This window comes from Colletotrichum chrysophilum, assembly GCF_026319265.1.
Source record: "Colletotrichum chrysophilum strain AFK26 chromosome Unknown scaffold_78, whole genome shotgun sequence".
NCBI classification, from domain to species: Eukaryota; Fungi; Ascomycota; class Sordariomycetes; order Glomerellales; family Glomerellaceae; genus Colletotrichum; species Colletotrichum chrysophilum.
Window position 1 is genome coordinate 97,869 of NW_026517365.1, and position 19,248 is coordinate 117,116.

General features: G+C 52.6%; 5 protein-coding genes across 5 annotated transcripts; 3 read left to right on the forward strand and 2 right to left on the reverse strand.

Annotated features, from left to right (window-relative positions):
- Positions 1-4: 4 nt before the first annotated feature.
- On the reverse strand, positions 5-3,285 carry COL26b_008708 (uncharacterized protein; the record flags this gene model as incomplete). Its single annotated transcript, XM_053181457.1, has 6 exons — positions 5-1,344; positions 1,406-2,191; positions 2,244-2,421; positions 2,473-2,745; positions 2,798-3,202; positions 3,283-3,285. 6 exons carry the CDS (start codon positions 3,283-3,285, stop codon positions 5-7), a joined length of 2,985 nt encoding a protein of 994 aa, XP_053034597.1.
- A 1,267-nt stretch (positions 3,286-4,552) lies between these two features.
- On the forward strand, positions 4,553-5,402 carry COL26b_008709 (uncharacterized protein; the record flags this gene model as incomplete). The annotated part of the gene is made up of 2 exons (XM_053181458.1): positions 4,553-4,803; positions 4,871-5,402. 2 exons carry the CDS (start codon positions 4,553-4,555, stop codon positions 5,400-5,402), a joined length of 783 nt encoding a protein of 260 aa, XP_053034598.1.
- Positions 5,403-7,512: 2,110 nt separating this feature from the next.
- On the reverse strand, positions 7,513-9,281 carry COL26b_008710 (uncharacterized protein; the record flags this gene model as incomplete). Its single annotated transcript, XM_053181459.1, has 5 exons — positions 7,513-7,926; positions 7,984-8,144; positions 8,200-8,703; positions 8,776-9,046; positions 9,108-9,281. 5 exons carry the CDS (start codon positions 9,279-9,281, stop codon positions 7,513-7,515), a joined length of 1,524 nt encoding a protein of 507 aa, XP_053034599.1.
- A 7,082-nt stretch (positions 9,282-16,363) lies between these two features.
- On the forward strand, positions 16,364-16,689 carry COL26b_008711 (uncharacterized protein; the record flags this gene model as incomplete). Its single annotated transcript, XM_053181460.1, has 2 exons — positions 16,364-16,599; positions 16,650-16,689. 2 exons carry the CDS (start codon positions 16,364-16,366, stop codon positions 16,687-16,689), a joined length of 276 nt encoding a protein of 91 aa, XP_053034600.1.
- A 510-nt stretch (positions 16,690-17,199) lies between these two features.
- COL26b_008712 (uncharacterized protein) lies at positions 17,200-18,992 on the forward strand (the record flags this gene model as incomplete). Its single annotated transcript, XM_053181461.1, has 3 exons — positions 17,200-17,503; positions 17,608-17,969; positions 18,021-18,992. The coding sequence occupies 3 exons, from the start codon at positions 17,200-17,202 to the stop codon at positions 18,990-18,992; spliced, it is 1,638 nt and encodes a 545-aa protein (XP_053034601.1).
- Between the last annotated feature and the right edge of the window lie 256 nt (positions 18,993-19,248).

Genomic DNA, 19,248 nt, shown 5'->3' on the forward strand with positions numbered 1-19,248 from the left:
GAATCTACAGTTTACACGACTTGACAATCTTCTGCGTCAACTCCGAATACCCCTTGAAGGTATCTCCCATCTGCGCAACCTTCGCCTCGCCCATCGCCCTTCGTACCTCTCCCGCAGAGCTGAAATGGTCGGAATTTCTGAATGAGCTGGCTATTCCCGCAGCCCCGAACAGTGTACCGAAGATCGTGTATCCGATACTGGAAGGGTCGTCTACCATGCTGTAGATGTCGAATGCGGCATTTCCTGCTTCGCCCGCGATCGCAATGGCTCTTGCCAGCGCCGCTAGTCCAGCTGCTCCAGCGAGCTCCTCGCCGACGAAGGGAACGACAGCTAGAACAACAGTGACGATGAGGAGGATCAGATTCTTCTGTTCCTCTTCTTTCTCCGTCTCGCCGATGGACTTGACTTGCTCCATCGCCTTGACGGCCTGGAACGCAAGGGCAACAGGCATGGTGTAGACATCGACTACGTCCTCGATCGAACCGCCCCACTGTCCAAGCATGAGGTCTGTGAGAGTTGCATCGATACTGGTAGGCAAAGCCGTGAGGTTCGCTCCAGCCTCCGTGAAGAGATCCTTGGGGTTCGACACCGTAATATCATCCGCTTGTTGGGGGAAGTTGTCCATCTTGACGAGTTTGGCATGGCACGTGTCAATCGGCTGACCCTGAACCGTCTGCGGCGCGCAGTAAGGCGTGATATCTTGCTCAGCAAACTTGACCCAGCCCGGCTCAACGCCGTAAGTTGTGCCCAACACCGCGTGGAAGCCCGTTTCGTTGGTGAGAGTCCACTCGATCTCGACGTTTGTCGTGTATGAGTCGCCGGTGAGGGTGCTGGGGTTGGGGCAGTCGAAAGTGCTGGTACCGCCCTTGAAGTTGCAAGTGAAGTAGGTGTAGCCATCAGACTTCATGAAACTCCAGATACTAGGCGCAACCAGTCCCTTGACGTACTTGACGTAGTACCCGAAGAGGCTGTCGTAGTTGTTGTTGGCATCGTTGAATTCGGAGAGTGTTGCAGTATGGTTGTTCGATAAGACACCCAAGGCGTACATCCCGGCACAGTAGGGCTCGTAAGAGTCGGCGGCGGCAGCCAGAGCCTCCAAAGAGTCAAAGGTCAGAGAGTAGTCGCAAGGAGGCTCGGCGGCCCCATCCCCATCACCGTCGTCGGAGCCACTGTAGCAAATGCACAGGCCGTAGTCGCAGGCAAAGCTGCAGATGGCTTCCAAGAACATGCTGGAGTCGTCGGCCAAAGTGACAGTATAGTCGACATCACCCTCACTTGGAACAGAAGCATCGTCTAAGGAGAGCAACGTGCCGGTTCCGGTGCATCGGCAGACTGCGTTGGGGCCTGAAGAAGTTTGTATCAGTTTCATGAACGGTAAGAAACAGATGGACGAGAAAGAACATACAGTATCCATACGCGCACGCCCAAGCGCAAAGGTCCTGCGTGGAATCATCCGAGCCAGCTTGACCGGACGTGCAAGCTTTGTGTAAGAATGGCGAAACGGCGGGTGCACTGAGGTCCTTCTTCTCCGTCGTGCAATACTTGGTAAACTCAGTCGTGTATCCATGGTTGTAGACCCAACTGCAGAGGCCCTCGTAGTTGGGATCACTCAAAGCGTGGCCCTCGTCTCCGGTGATCTTTGGCTCTACATTCTGAAGTCCCATATTGGTGCAGGTGCAGGAGCTGGATGGGCAATATCCATATTTGCACACGATAGCGCAAATGCCAGCAAAGCCTTCGGCTCCGGTACCCGCCGTGCAGACGAGGTCCGAGATGTCGTGTGCAGTCTCCGTCGCCGAGACAGCCTTGGTGGAGAAGTCACCGTAAACATAAGGATTGAAGTTGGCATTGCCGTCGGCATCACAGCCGCCGATGTCCTTGTCAGAGGTGAAGGCAAAGACGGTCTGGTCGTTGCGAATGATCGATGCAGCGACAGTTCCAGATGCACCATCCTCGACAAAGACCGATCCGTAAAAGACGCCGACACCACCGGCGGGCTCAGATGCCCAGGATCCGGCCATGTTCTTGCCGCCCACGGAAATGCTGATGTTTCCGGGAGATGCAAGGACGGCATAGTACCCGATGTACTTGCCACCACCGAGGACATCACCTGCAGAGTACTCATACTGGAGCTGAGTCGCGGTGTTGACGGGAGTACCACCATCACTGCAGCCGTCAGTAGAGTGAAGGACTGGCAGTTCGTTAGTCCGCGGCACTATCGATGGGTCTGCGTAAATACTCACGATATTCTAGGACTAGACTCTCCTCCTTCACGGTGGCCTTTCCGGTCTTGTACTGTTCGGTCCAGACCTGAAGAGGCCATCTCAGAGGGTAATGCTTCATCCCAGTGATGTAGTCAAAAGCAGCGTAGCCATTGCTGAGGTAGGGAGGTGTATCGATGATGTCGCCGATGTAATGAGACTTGGATGAGGTTAGTGAGTGCCCTGCATTTCAAGGTATGGGGCTACTGACCTCTCCGAAATCGTTCCAGCTAACAATCTCAACATACTCGGGCTGTAAGAACATGATCTGCGTCCAACGATCACCCCAAAGCTTCATGGTGTGATCAGGCCACATCCAGTTCTTGCTGTACCCAGGGAGGTTCGTGTAGAACCACGGGGATGCGCCCATCATGTAAGGCTTGCCATCGAGATATTGGATGTAGGAAGCATCGGTGTAGGTGTCCATGGACTCGCCTCCCCAAGACCAAGGAGACCAGTTGAACAAACCATCTGCAACACCATTCTACTTTGAGTCAGCGCCAGAACATTTGCCTCACTAACTGTGTTCGGCTTACCTCCAGTGCTACCGCTGGCTTCGCGCCGAGAGAACTCCAGTCGGGGATGAGGAAGCAACCAACGGATCCCTTGATATCGACCCAATCAGCAGCATTGTCAGGGCCCTCAAACGTGCTCACGAGAGGCGTCGAGTCTGAGTGTTGGAAGTAGGCGCTGTGGTGCGCATACTTGTTCAGCAAAGCAACGACGTCGGCTTTGTCCCATGCGCCGTTCCCAGCGTAGTCAAAGGAGAAGAAGAGTTTGAACCCAGCCGATGCGGCTGCATCAAAGGCGTTGGGAAGCTGAGCATCGGTAATATTTGATCCAGCTGCAATGTTCAGAGCAAAAGCATCGATTCCGGCAGTAGCTGCCTCGACCATGTCAGACTTCCACCAAGAAGTGCTGTAGTTCTCGGTGTTGTCAACCTTTTAATAATTGTCAGCACTGCGACTGTGCATCTTATGCCACGATGGAGCTTCGCCTGATGCGTGATTCGAAGACTTACCATGAAATGGGCAAAGACTGCTTTCGCTTGCACATGTCGAGACAAGCATAGCAGCAATGCCGCTGCAGAAGAAAACGAAATCTTCATCTTCAATGTTGACTACGTTGAAGCAAATCAAGATATCAAGAGACTGACACTGTAGTAGAGAATGAATGAGGGTGACTTAGGACAAATCTTTTGGCGAGGGCACGTCTAGCTTTTGACTACGTACCGCGCAGTGAGAGGGGAAGTGAAGCCGTCTCTCAGGTATCACCATACTACTGACGCCTCAACCCATTCCATCTGCTCTCACCACATGGATGTCAAGGATGTGACTTCCCACGTGGGTCGAAGGAGCTCGATTCGAACCGACTTGGCAGCCTGCTGCAGGTCCAGAACGTTTAAACGGCTGCCTTGCCATCCTGCGGCCCTTGCCGCAATTCTTCAGGTGCCAAATCATATCGCTTAGCCCTGTCATGAGCTTGTTCATGTGTGCTAAGTCGGAATGCCCCCACCTGATCGCAGGGCCTTCGATATCAAAAGCTTAGCGTTCGAAGATCCACTTTCATCCGGTGCGTCGTCCCTTTTCTTCCAAGCGCTGATATCCCCGACCAATTTCTTCACCAAAGTTCCAAAATGCGACGGAACGCTCCGAACACCACCGGATAGCAACGTTGGATGCGGCAATAAAATCTTTGCATTGGCATGCGAAGCCAGGCAGCCGAGCTCTGAAGTCCGGATGGAAATTAGAAGATGTTGGGCTATCTAGCTCTTTGCCGATTTAGCCGACTTGACACCTACCATCAGGATGAATGAAGCTGAAAAACAGTTTCTGGTGAGAACTTCAGATATTGAGAAAGGATCGGGCTCTGTCTAGGCATCCAAATTTTACCAAAGTTCTATCCACAATAACGCCGCGATCCTTACCGTGATATCGTGTGATAGCGAAAGTTGCATCGGTCCCTGGGCTGGAGCGTGGGCGAGAACAGGAGTTGAATCCTACAAGCGTCCGGACCGCAAAATTGCAATGGGCTTAGCAGCTTCTCAGTAGCAGAGGAGAATAGTCCAGCTGAGAAAACGGACTCAAGAGGAAAGGTTATCTACGTCCTAGGCCCATCGTTGGAATATTGCATGATGTGCTCTGATACTTTATTCATCTTCTTGTCAGAGTGTAATTGCTCAACCAAATCGGTCTCAACATCTTCTTCTTCGTAAGCGAGACCTTTACACTCAAACTGTCTTCATGCTGACCTCTCCAAGGTGAACGGAAGTGGCGCGGACATTTCTCATCATGAAGCTCTCCGTCGTTTTCTTCGCTCTTCTTCACTTGGCTGCGGAGGTTTGCGCGTCGACAAGGGCCAGCCCATGGCAAATGGTCATGTTGTACTACACGTATCGGCTACATGTTGCTGTCGTTGGCCTCGGTGTGCAAGCCTTCGCTCCGTGTATATCGAGCAGCGGCACCTACTGCTCCTTTGATGAATTTGCTCAATATGTGCAAAGGACGTCAAAGAACTATCCAGTCACTCAGTGGACGATTGGGTACGTTGATAGACATTCGTTCTTCCGTGTACCTTTACAATTGCTTGCCACTGATACTTAATGACAGGACTGTTGACGGTCGAGGTCTAGGAGATCTGCCTGATCCTCTCAAGGCTGTTCAGGCAATTCAGGCCAACCTGGGAGAGAAGGTCTATTCTGTACAGCAGGCCCCCACCAAGCTCTTCCCAGCGAAGTACACCGACCCCAAAGCGAACTACAGATTTGACGATATGATCAAGTCTCTGGATGCAAACATCGTTTATCTTCGCCAAATAATTCTGCAACACACGAGTGTCGACATTGATGCGTGGGATGGCACCTCGGACATGTGGAAAGGTTTTGTGACTTCTGTCGAGGGTCACAAAGAGATGCGTGAGGCCGACGAGTGGGACAAGGAGCTGAGTAACGTTAAGAACGGTTTCACTCAGGCTGGCCACACGCCATTCACTAAGACCGTCACTTCGTCAGTTGATGGCAGTACCACGTGGACGGAGCTGGACCCGGTGCAGATCCTCCCGAACAGCGGGATGAACGGCGCCTCGTACATCCATCTCGTGGATACTTCAAAGAGCGCCCAATCCGCAAGTCATACGAGGTAAGTTGTTTTGGGTGAATATACCGCAACATTTCTCCATTGAATTGCTGAAGACTGACCAGAACTTGTTTATCTATCATAGTGTAATTCAGCAACTGGACAGGCTGCAGAGCAATTCGAAGACCACGTTGGCAAACTATTGTCCAGCATAAGGGCTTATTTTACTTTCTTTTGTCAAAATCCGCCACTACATAATATGTACACCTCTCTTTCAGTCCCTTAACTCTCATGTATTTTGAAGTACTAGCTAGTTGGTGTTTTTGGCCAAGTAAAATCGAAATGGAGGTGCACAACCTACAACCACTTCCCCCGCAGATCTTCCTCTTGTGCTTTATATGTAGCTCTCAGTGTGCTTTCTGAAAACGTCAGCACTGCAGTTCCTATTCTTCCCTCTAGGTCAACCTCGCAGCGTGAGACGATGTAAACGACAAGGGGCCTGTGATCAAAAGAACGTGGCCAGGCCAAATGAGTGGAGCGGTATGCTGTATCCACCGGCCCAGGCAACCATGGAACCCTTGTCAAATTGACAGGTACCCTGGTCGAGGCCATTTCTCATGCCGCGAATTCCAAGCGCTTTCAAATACACCCTCTCCTAGCCTAAGAACTGGTGGAAATTATATCAATATGATTTCCCGTCTCCTCGGACTACAATTGAAAGCATCTTCTGATTTTATTTTCATACCGGATTATCAATCAACCATCAATAACTTGTGCTATTCCCTCGCTTCTTTTTCCAGGATGGCAACCCAGTTCACCGTTTTCCAACAGCTACCTCCAGAGCTGCGCCTCAAGATTTGGCAGTTCTCAATTCCCGCCGACCATGTCACAGAACTTGACGCGCCGTACCCAACGCGCCAAGAAAGCCTGCCACATTGGCTATCAAATAATCGCTTATGTGACATGCGCAATGCTTCGCGCCGCAATGGCGGACCACCAGCGGTCGGCAGAGTGTGCCGGGAAGCCCGGCAGGTCGTCCAGGAGAATGGATGCTATCTGGATAGAAAGCTTCACCCCAGTCAAGCCAACGACACCTTCAACAAGATCAGAGGACAATGGTTTCAACATCAAGATGTCATTCACCTGAACTGGGATCTGAAATATGGCTCTGTAACTGCCATCGAGGACGAGCCAAGCCCAGTACCTTCTCTGAAAGCCTGCGCTCAATTCGCCAAAGGCGTCTCGATCACGAACGAGCTCCTGTTGTCGGAGACCTTCTTCAACGGCCTAGAGCGCGACTACCATGGAAAGCCTTTTCTTCGCCAGAGATGGGTCCAAAATTTACAGCTGTTGGGGTCTCTCAAAGAATGTTTTGTCTGCTTAATGAGTTTCAACATACACACTCCAGCCCAACTGGTCGACGGAAAACATCTATTCGACAGTCCAATAAGGCTGGTGAGTCCCTTCTATCACAAAACTTTGCAAAGGATGCACCGCCTATGGGAGGATGGGCTGCCTTTTATCGGACATGGCGTCGGGGACGGTGAATCTGAGATCTTGTTCCGCGAGATATTGAACAGAGATGCGTTCGAGCATCAATTGCATACATGGCGCGAAGATGTCTGCGATCTTTGGCTATTTTACAGGTACACCGAGAGTTGGGCCCGCATACGAGGTCCGAAGCAGCTGCTCTGGGAGCCACCAGCAGATGTGGAAATCTTCGACCCTGCCAGGATCAACTTGAAAGGCCGACATTGGAACAAGAGTCATCCGTGGGTTATGGCCGAACTCGATGCTATGCCAAAGTTCAAGCCAGTCATCATGTTTAGGCACTGTACGAAGAATTGCTTCGACTTTACGCCATATCTGCGACCTCCAGTCCCAGGCTTTCCACCTACCATGGGGCCTCCACTACGCCTTAATGCTACTCCAGGATACTTCGATTTCCGTCCAATTGGGCCCCAATAACCGCCAATCATGTCTTCCTGCGAATGCTACGTCGACGCCGGAGCTATTGTATTACCCCGTCGAGGTCATCTTTCGTCCCAGGATCAGTAGATATCAATTGTTTCCGCTCCATTTGACGAGCTTGTGTATTCTATCAGTCTGCCAGTAGCTTCGTATTAATTTGATGGGTAGGTTGTTACACGATTAACAGATGTTGAATCCTCCACTCATTACTGCTTCAGTGACTGTTCTCCGTCTGCCTCGGACTTGATGGCCTTTAGCTTCTTCTCGACTCGAATGTCCTTCCATCCAAGACCCCACGCAAAAGCAAACGTAGCAATACTGACTGCAACCCCCAGATACATGACCTTGTCAACACTACTACTGTAGGCCTGCAGCGTATGGCGGAGTTGGTCGCCCGAAACAAGTTTCCGCACAGAGCTAGCTCCAGCATTGATGATCACATCCGGCTCCATGCCAATCAAGGCGACCCGCTCCTGCAGTTCCTTTCTCAAAGAATTGCTGAAGACGGAGTTTGCGGCAAGAAGAGTGATGGCTCCACCGATGTTCTGCGTGAAGATGATGATGGCCATGGCGACAGGGATCTGAGGGGCCGGGACGAGATTCTGAACAGCGATGTAGGCCTGCACACAAGATGGTAAGCATTATCCAATCAAGACGTGTATAGTCAGCTGACTTACAGACGATGCCATTGCACCACTTCCCACACCATAGAATACCTGGTACCCGATCCACTTCGCGGCAGGAGTTGTCGGACTCAAAGTCGATAAGAGCCCATAGCCGATGGCCGTGATTGAACTTCCGCTCACTACCCAAGGAAGGTAGTAGCCGAGCATTTCAACTAAGGACAAGAAGTCAGCCCGGCACTATCGACAGTTGAGACTTTGGAACCGTACTCATAACACCCGAAATCATGGTAAACAGAACCATTCCAAGAGTAGTCGGCAATAAATGAACTCCACTCATGAAAGGCGAGTCGTTCATGATAGCCTGGAAGTATATCGAAAGATAGAAATCGCCAACAAGAATAGCTGAGAGCAGGAAGAACAGGTTTCCTGCTGCGGACCAGATGATACGATGCCTTAGCATAGCGAATGGCACCATGGCCGCGTCGCCCTGGCGGTGCTCCCAGACGAGAAACAAGATGAAGGTGACTCCGGCGCCGACAAGAAGCCCAATGACAACCGAGCTCCCCCAAGGATGTTGGTTGCCTCCATATTGTAGTCCAAGTAGAAACATGACGGCCGCCGGGCTGATGAGCAGGAAGCCGGGAAGATCCAAGGATTTGACCGCCGTCCCAAGAACTTTTCGGACTGGAAGCTTAGGCTCGGCATCGGGAATACGGAACAAGAGGATGAGCCCAAAGACTGGGACACCGACTGGCAGATTGATGTAGAAGCCTGGATCAAATGCGTCAGTGTCTGTAGACTGTTCCAAAGTAAGGGGTTCGAGGTCGCAGCAGCAAGACTTACACCAGCGCCATGAGACATATTCCGTGAACAATCCGCCAACCACAGGTCCCAGAGCCAGGCCAAGCTGACCAATGCCCATGTTGAGGCCCAAGAACTTCGCTTGTTCTCGGGTGGGCATGATGCAGGAGATGATCGTCAAGGCGCCATTAGCGAGACCCGAGGATCCCGCACCAGCAATAGTCCTTCCGACAATGAACATGGATGAAGATGTCGCAATTGCACATATCAGCGAACCAATTTCAAATATGGCAAAGAAGGCCAGAAAAGACCACTGTGCAGCATTGTTAATGGTCCGCGAATTAAGGTATGCCCTGTGGCCTCGGACGTCTCACCTTCGCAGAGAAGTGCTGGTAAATCTTGCCGCTCAAAGGCTGTAGCGCAGAGCTCCCCAGTTGGTATGCGCCACCGTACCAGCCCACGTCTATGAGGGAGTTGAAGCGCGAGGTGATCGCCGGTGTCGCGGTTGAAACAATGGCCAGGTCAAGAAAAAGGAGGAAGTAGGCCATGGTGAGTGGGAGAATTATCAGGGCCCTTTTGATACCGCTTGGATAGTTCGGTACATCTCCAGGCTCCGTGTGACCGTCCAATCCGCTTTTCTCGGCATCCGATTGTTGCTGAGAGGTGTCGGTCAAAGTTTCTGGCGGTTGCTGATCAGTAACAGAAGCCTTCGGTGGCGTGGTTGAGTGGGAGGATGAGACGGCCATCTTAATGAAAAAATTAGTCTTTTAGCCTAATACTTCTTGCGATATGTTTAGCTTGTGATGGATAGTAAAGCCAAAATACGGGGCACCGGGACGCCATCTTTATAAGTGTGCTATCTCGGACAGGATTTGCGGGCGAGTGATTCGAATTTCCGCTAATCTGCGACATTCCTCCAATTTCTACTTCCTGATTGCATTTATCAGCTGAATTTCGGCCTGGAGTCTGCCCGGTAAGGCGTTGCGGGACGAAAGGGGCACAACGGGTGTGAAGTCTCACCGAGTGTCATCCGGGCCGGATTCTGAAATCCGGTCTGCCAAGGCCCACCTACGTCTGGAGCCCTTGTTAAAAATTCACTACTGCCTATGCGATCAACTTTAAATGATTCTGACTTTCTCGATTTATAGAAAGTGAAATCTCATTAATTATCTAAGAATAATATGTTTACGAACTCAGATCATCCCAGATGTGCCCCAACCACGCCCCAGGATTCCGGAATGGCACCGCTGAGGTGGCAGTACCCGACCCAGATTCTACCCCAGAACTGTCCGCATCAACATCGATCGAAGAACGAAAATTGCGCATTCCATCCGCGAGTTGATTAAGCACATCATAAGGCCCGTTTTCCCCAGCTTCGGCAGTAGCAGCGTTCAATTTATCAGCCAAGCGATCCAGAACACCGGGAAGCTCGCCGATGGCCCTCTCTACAGCAGGATCCGCGCTACGGTCGTGATAAGATTTGGCAAGATGGCAAAGTATGGCAATACAGTTGGCTAGGTGAGACCACTGGATTGACTGTATGAACGATGCGCCGAGAAAGGCGGAGGATGGTAGACACAGGAGGGCCCTCGCGCAGGCGTTAACGGCGAGTTCTGCTTTCCAGAGACAAAAGACGCTGTCGCTTGGGAGAGCTGTCATGTTACTTAAAGGTCCAGGGCACATCTTCGGAGGCTCGTGGGGTCGAATTTGTGATCCTGCTTCGAGGATGCGGAGTTCGGTGTAGTGTGTGTGAGCCTGGAGTACACCTGAAGCTCATGGTTAGTGTTTGCTCCGGGAACGGGGCTTTGATCTGCTATCACCTTGTTTAGGCAGGCTTTCTGACTCCATAGATGCCCTGATGTCTTGCAGCTGTGACAAAAGCATTTGTCCCTCCAAGATAGCCGAAGATGGCAGTCCAGTCATTGAGGTCTGGGGTCCGAATTGTGCGCTTCTCGTGGCTAGCAGTTGAAGACGAACTTGGAAAACCAAAGCTTTGTCAGATAACTCCTGATGAGCTTCCAGGGCGGCCAGGCCCTCGTTCATCTGGGACGTCCATTTCAGCGGTTCCATCTCGCCGAAGTAGGCTGCTATGGCAGAGCTAAGAGCGAAGCAACCTAGGACTGCACGCTGAGACTCCATGACCTGGGTCGTTGTCATCTCGCTTTCCTCGTTATCATCGTGTTGAATTCCTGGGGCGAAGTATTGCATTTGATTCAACCGTCGTCTTTCAGGTTTGTCCAAACGCATTTCCCCGACCAAAGTCGTAGCAAAAGTCATGAGCCTTGTCAAGCTACATCCTGAAAGAACATGGTCCCATCCCCATGCGATGTATACCAAAAGACCCAGGAGAAGATCCATATACGCGTATTTGCTGGAGGTTTTCTGTTCACGAAACATCATCTCGACGAGAATGTGCTTCAGCTTACGTGCCCGCGTCCGCTTCTCGCTTGCCGACGGAGGGGCCACGCACCGGATTGCTTCACAAAGGAAAGGACGTTCGTTTTGTAGCTTATCGAAAGATGTGTCGGACGGAAAGCAGATGAAGGGGAAATTCGGAAGCATCAGGGACCGGAATCGCTCGAAATCTTCAGTGCTTGCATCGGTCGATGGTCTCGCTACCGCGGTCAGAGGGGTGGGCGCTATCTGTGAATCGGGTGATCCAGTAAGTGGAGGTGAGAGCACAGAGGCGGTCTGCTGGGGCTCATCGTCCCGTTCTTGGGAGTTCAGGACGCGATCCGCGTCGTTATCTAGCCCGTCGCTTTCCTCTGTGTCTCTCAACTGCGGCTCATCATAGCCTGCTCGGGTGTGAGACGTCGTCGATGCGTCCTTGTCGATGACATTGCGCTCCTGCAATAGTGACACGAGACTCGACAGTTTGCCCTCAAGGTCAGCAATCCGCGTGTTTGCCCTTTGGGTGTTGTCGGCAGCTTGCCGTCGAATCGAATCGCCAGGGTGACACGGCTTTTTGAGTCGGTGACATCTGTGCGTCGTGTTACCAAGATGCCGAGTTCATCCCATCCCTGGGTAGGGCCGATGCACGCACTAACCTTTCACATCCATCGCCATCAGAGCGCAAGATGCATTTGCACTTGGACTTGAAGCAGCTGGTGCATGACTGTCCATATGGTGCTGCGTGACCAGGTGCCCTTCGTCTCTTCTCCATTGTTGGCGATGATGAAAGGTGCTTGGCCAGGGAATGCTTCGCGCACCTGTGGACGGGACTTTGGTGCCCTTGGTGACTATGTGCCTGGCGGATTTCGGATTTCGTAATCCGAAGGAATCGGGGAGTCAGCCCAGGTGCTTTCAAGCGGCAGGAGATGAGTGGCTGACATTAGGAATGAGAGGCGCAGGTCAGTGGCTGATAAAAAATTGGTCTGACGCGCGCGTGCAGCAGGAGGTCTTGGAGGCCGTTGCGTTCATCTCGGATTTCAAACCCGCTGGCGACTCCTGTTCGATTGCCCTGCCGACCTTTGTGACGCACTGCGGTAGCAAAATAAAGATTTAGATTCAAGAATTTCAACCCGAAAGCCTTGTCTAATACAATACAGATGCATGTTCGTATCGGAACACGATTCCCCGTGCCATGAGCGCTCTGGTTTTAATTCACCCAACACCCTGGCTCCAGTCGCTAGGAACATGCGATAGCTCGCGATTCAAATATTCCTCCTGTTATTTTGGCAGATGGCTTCATGCTGTCACCCATCAACCTTTTTATCTGTGTGTCATTCGTTGGGCGACTTGCAGATGCGATCGGGTCGAATTACATTGTTGCTCTGCTGGACTCATCCAATGTCAGCAGAAACCTAACGCGGAAGTGGCGCACGGAGTCATACCCATTGTTCATCCGATTGTCCACCAGAAAAGTGGAACTTGCTGAGTTGCGGCCCGCTGTGGGGGGTGCCGAAATCGACCTGGCCGTGGCGTTGCCCCGTACGGGCCCAAGCTCGATGCCGTCTCCGGCATGGACCCCACGGTCTCCAGCGGGTCGAGGTGACCGAGTCCTCTTGAGTTGCATGCAGCCGATCATGACGGCCATGACTGCAGTGAACGATGCCACAATTCCGAAAGCAATTGTAAGCATCTCATTAATCCCGAGGGAGGGACGCGATGGCGCCGAGGTAGCTGCTGTGGTCTGCGGCACGAACGTAGGCGTTGGAACCGACATCACGGTAAGGTCGGTGGCGGAGGGCAGTATCATTGTATTACGGTTCAAAGGTACTAAGGGTTTAATGTTTTGGTCTTTACAGAAAGCAAAGAAGAGATGCTAGATCGCGCCATTGATCTTGGGGTTTTGCTCCGTTTATAATAATCTACCTTAACCTTACTTTTGCGCCGATTTGATGTCTTATGCGGCCAAAATATTGAATGATTGGGTTCCGAGCACGTTGACTCTGGGTACACCTTCCGGGCATGATTCTGCAGATCGAAGAGTGCGATAGCGTAAGTGCGATTATTCATGTGGCTGTGTTCAATGCAGGCCACTTTGCGTGAAGCATTCAGCCCAGTACCTAGCCTTAGGAATGCCCAATGAACGGCATCATGTCTCGTGCCTGAAGTGGGTTGACCGGGGTTTAGTGCTGCTAGGCTAGTCCCGGCTGCAGGCCATGCACCAAGTCGGACATCAGGCCGTCGCACTTCAAGTCGAAGTGCGATGACCAATCAATTTCCATCGCAATGCCTCAGACTTGTCTCCTGCGAAGTCAGGCGGAATGCCACCATAGCCTGGCAGCCGGATCAGCCGCTTACTTCCTAGGCAGGCTCCCCCACTTTCTCGTCGCACTTCGTGTATCGCACTCTCCTGCTCTCAACTCACAACGTCAATCAGCAGCCAGAAAGCCATCTCTTCACCAGCGTCCAACTTGCATTTTGCAATGGCAATGTATCATAGGCGCCCTTCACTAGTTTCCCGAGACACTGAGGCTTTGCGAGAGCCTTTGATTGCCACAGAGCCGGCCCCTTGGTCAACTCAGATACTCCAGGAGGGGGGAGCTCGAGGCATTCAGGAGACATCGACAGAATCCCACCCGGCCCTGCCAATACCTTCAGTACAGTCACAGAAGCGGAAAAAGGAGCCGAGAAAGTTGGACAGCAAGAAGTGTTTACAATGTCGTCATGATAAGGTGAAGGTAAAGGCTCTTGATCCTCCAGGCTTGAAATATTTACCCAGTGTTGGAAGACCTTGCTCACATTCTTGTTAGTGCAATCCACAGCCTCGTTTCTGGCCACAAAAGTGCGAACGATGCAAGAGCAAAGGTGTCGATTGCTCAGAAGGGGAGGTCAAGCGACGAGCGAGGAGGAAAGCATCGCCAAACTCGCCAATCCCATCGGGTTTGGGACCAGCATACGAGAACGAACAAGGCCCGAGCGTTCGAGACGGGACAAGCCCAGGGTCTGCAGAGTCACTTGAGGAGGATTTTCGATGGGCCTGGGACTACACCGACTTGTAAGTTCGCCGTAGCTGTAAGCAGACGGAATTTTCGTTGGGCCGTCTATCTTATGCGGCGTAGCTGACAGGTCTAGAACCAACGTGATCACTCTCTTGCAGCTGTTGAATCATGAGAGGTCGTTCATGGCTGAGACAGAATCCTATATCAAAAACCTAAATTCGCAAGTTGGCAATGTGGCTTTCAATACCAATCCATTTGAAGCCCGGGAGCTGGACAGTTCTCTGCAATACCTGACGACAAACTTCCAAAAGATTTTGTGCGATCGCCAACATTCAGAAGGTCTGTCAATGACCGACCAAACACTATACGAAAACGCTCATGAGGCTCTTGGTGGATGGAGACTTCGTTGTCCCCAGACATGATCCCATCTCAGAGGAATCGCTAGCTAAATTACCCATTGGCGTACAAATTCGCCACATGATTCGAAAACTCAGACTCGCCATTCAACGTGGCGGGTCGTGCGACTTCAAGCCTTTGAGTGAGCTGGCGAGACAGCTTGCAGCTGAGCGGTCAACATTGGAAGGACGCTTCCGTCTTACACTTTTTAACCATTTTGGCTTATACAGCTACGATCTTACTTTATGTATTACACGTGCTGCTTTTAGCCCGATCGTGTCCCGAGAGTTCCTAAGTGAACCGTTCATTCGTATTTGGGTTCGAGATTGCATTCTGGGATCTGCGTATGGAAGGAACCGAGATTATTCCTTCCCGATTACTAGGTTTGCCGAAATCTGGAATGCAGACAGTGATTCTACTAATCTTTTCACTTTGGCGGGAGGTGAAGCAGGGCCCTTTGAGACGATGTCGCTGTTGTACATTGCAGTCATTTGCAACAAGCCCCGGGTTGCAAGGGTACTTATAAGAGACGATCCGAACCAAGACTTGCGAACTAACTTCGAGGGCTACAACGCTTTTCATTACGCTGCGTTTCTTGGTTTCGTCGATTGCTATCGCGAGTTGTGGCAGTGCAATGGCGCCAAAACGATGGAGAGCAAGCGGGGGCTCGGTGATCTGCCCCTGCATATTGCAGCTCTGCACGGACATAAGCACATGGTCGAATATCTCCTTTCTGTTCACTCCGACGATAAAGATCATATCAATGCGCGAAACTCATCAGCCAAGACGCCTCTGATGGTAGCTGCTATGTCTGGTGCATCCGATGTGGTTCAGTTCTTGCTGGGTTGTCCTGAAGTTGACCTTACAGCTTCTGACAGAGAGGGAAAAACTGCGTTAGACTACGCAGGAGAAAAGGAGTCAGTATTTCTTCTGATCTTATCGAAGCTTCCAGATCAATACTTCAACACGCTGCTTGAGCTTGAAAACACACCGTTACATCGGTTGGCTGAGCGTGCTGGACAAAAAGCAATGCAACTAGTCTTGAGCTTACCCTCAATCATGCCAGACAAGGAAGATGGAGATGGCGAGACACCGCTATGTTATGCTGTACGCTCTGGGAACTTGGAGGCTGTCAAAGCCCTTGGTATTCGTCGAGATGTCAACGTAATGAAGCTCTCTACAGCTTTACCGAAATACCCTGACAGTCTTGTAGAGTTTGCAAAGGACCTGGCGAAACTTCATGGCAGCTGGTCTCAAATTCTAGATTGGCTTAAGATACATTGCAAGGAGCTGGGGATCAGAGACGAAGGCGGCACCCAGGGTGCAGGAGGTTATCAGCAGAACAGTAACTTTTGAAACTTCGAGATGGAAAGACACGCCTAAGACAGTTTTGTAAATACACGTAGATTGCCTTATTCTGATAATCCTTGTTCGATGATAGAAAGTGGCAAGTCTTTCAGGCACCAGCGAACGATTTTGAAGGCCTTCAATATTTAGCTTATTGCTCTCCTACTCTGGGTACGTGTACTGCGATCTCCTTACTGGACGAAGCACCGGCCGAAGTGCTTTTAATGAGTTTATCTACTGTTGACCCTCGGTGCCCGGGCTATGAAATTTCCTCAACATTGCTCTCGAGGTACTCATTCCTTGCAGCGCGTTGCATTTTTTCTTCCTCTAATTATAATATTTGCATGCACCAGATATCGGATGCGGCTGGCTCACATTATTCGATGATCTGATTTTGCCAAGGCTCCGAGAGCTCTATATCAAGGCCCGGACCCTCGGGCCCGAGATCCTTCAGCCCCATCAACTTCATCGTGGTCCGGCGTTGACCAGTTCGGCTGCCCATGTCTGCCAATCCCTCCCCTCAGCCTCCTGGTCAATCTCCTCAAGCCTCCCACCCACCTCCATACTATCCCGTTCACCAGAAACCTCATCAACCCATACAAGAAGAAAAGTCCAGCCGCGCCGGCATCATCGGTGCCACAGGTGGCGGCCTGACCGCACATCTCCTCGGCGGAGGTATCCTGAGCACCATCGGAGGCGCTATGGCTGGTGCTGCGGGGGCGAAGAAGATCAGCGAGTACGTTCAATTCCTTTCCCTAAACTGGATCATTGACCCATGCCTTGTAGGAGAAAGAGGGAGAAGGAGCAGCACGAGAGCGAGACCTAGATCCAGGCTTACTGAGACTATGGCCGATAAGATTAGAGGGATTCATTTCGGACTTTCTCCGCATCCCATAATCACTTAAATATTGACCACTGGAAATGGGTTATCGTTTCCTCTTTTTAAATAGACGCCAGATTGTGATATACAGCAAGCAATGCAGAGCCCTATTCAATGCGACTTCATGACGTATGAATCGTGTATCGATTCGGCTTGCAGTAATCTGCTGTTACAGCCCGTCATCCGAACGTCGTCGCTAAACTTCCGGAAACCGGCACCCCCCGCCCCCCACGCCCGGGCCATCGGGGGCCGACATCGCCGTCCCGCGTCCCAACTGCCGATAAGCTTCCCCTCCACCCCCTCCGTCCCTCGGCCATCGCAATCCGTCCGCAATCCGCAGTCCTCCCTCTCCTCCCATCTCACTCTTCCCATCTGCCCAGCCAAGTTTCATCCCCATCCCACCCGCACCGCCACACCTCATCCATTACACCTCATCGCACCTCCGTGGCGTCCACCATGAGTCTCGGCCCCCAATGCTGGCGCTGCCGCAAACGCCGCCTACGCTGCGACTCCTCCCTCCCCTCCTGCCTTAAATGCGCCCTCGCCTCCGTCTCCTGCCCCGGCTACGCTCCAACCCGCCCCATCGCCTGGCGCAACCCGCTCCTCCTCACGTCCCACGGCATCGTACGCGTGCGCGAGAACGGCGCCCACGAGAAGGCGGGCCTCGGGCGCGCGAGCGTGATGGGCATCGTGTGCCGCGCGCCGCGGAGCGTGCGGTCCGAGGTGGAGTTGCGCATTGCGGCGGATGCGATTGAGTATTGTGGGTATTCTTCCCTCCCTCCCTTACCTTGATCACATCCCGCCGGGACGGCCCCGGGACGGAGGGAGGTACTGATGGGTTTTGCACAGATAATCTACATGTAGCACCGGATTTGGTGCCGTACGCGACGGAGCGGAGTCCGTACCAGATCTCGCCGAGTGAGATCGGGGAGTTGGCGGAGTATGTGCGCAAATCGTACATTTCGATAGCGGCGCTGCATAGGTTCGTCAGCGGGGAGCCGGCGGGTGTGGCGCGGGTGAGCCCCGGGACGCTCCGGCCGGCGCCCGACGGGTCGGACATTTCGGAGCTCATGGCGGCGGGGGATTTTGAGAGTGTGCATTTCGCGTCGCAAGCAGCTGCGATCAGGGCATTGAGCGAGGAGCTCGGGAAGCACCAGTCCGATCAGAACGCCGCCGGGGCGGGGCCGGAGATTCTGCTTGGAATCATGTTGATGCTCTCATCACAGGTTTCATTCCCCGAAAACTTCTTCACTGCTGTCTTGCTGACCTGTTAACAGATCCAGTACTCGGCATACGCGCCATGGCAGGCTCACATCCACGGAGCATGGAGCTTAATAGCCGCGCAAGGCGGCATGGAAGTGCTAGCCAAGGCGAGTACGGACCTCTGTCGCGTCTTGCAACAAGTCGCCGTCGTGGACATATTCGGCATATCGACGACCTGCCTGACAGAGGCGTCAGCAAAGACTGTTCTCTCGCGGTACGCTTCGTACGCGATGATCTTCGACGAGAGCATGGTTGAGATCGCCAACCCGTGGACGCTTATGCCGAACGGGCTGGCTAGGACCATCAACCAGATCAACACGCTGCGCGCAGAGAATCTTCTGCTTCCGTCAGCGAAATCGCGCACGCAAGGCCTGTTGGCGGTACTGGAGTTCCTCGACGCTGCGTCGCCCGATGCCTGGGCTGCTGAAGTCGCGACCAATGCCACCGTCTTGCTGACGCCCGGCAGATTGAGTGAAGACGTCGAGACGAGGACCGCATGGAAAGCTCTGATGACTGCTTTCTTGAACGCCACGGTTTTATATGCCATTAATAGCCTGGCAGGACTAGGCGAGACGTCTCTGAGACCTGTCGCGCGCTCCCAACAGTCAATGTCGTCCCTTGTCTCTAGGGAGGCGGCAGCATACGATGCGCTAATGTCCTCCATTCGCGTCCTCTTCGACCAAAGAGCCCAACGACGGGAACCCCAAGACAGGACAGACCCCCCCGCAACCAGCGCCGGTTTGCTGCACAAATTCGTCATCTGGCCGATGGTGGTCGGCGGCATCCAAGCCGCGCTCGTCCGTCGCGACGACGAAGCCGCCGGGTACCTGTGCTCGGGGATGCAATCCATCGGCGAAGAGCTGGGCACGGTCAGCATGATAGACGGTGCCCGTCTCGTGGAGAAGCTGAGCCAAGCGCATAGAAACGGCCCCGAGCTGACATCGTGGGACGCCCTCTTCGACGGGGCACCCCTGTTCTTGATGTGAACAAGACTCTGTCAAAGAATACCAAGGTTAGCCCGACATCGTCCCAAGCACTTGCGGGAGCTTGGGACTGCTCATCCCCGCAAGGGTTCAATATGGGTCACACGCCTGCGGGAAACATTAGGTCAAACTGCCAAGTGTCGCTGGTGCATCCGGGAAGATCATTCAAGGTGCCTGCCGCACACGTCGCGTGGGCGGCGTGGCTGAGCAAACGCAAGGCCGATCATTGCCGACACGGCTCCAAAAGTCTGAGACACGG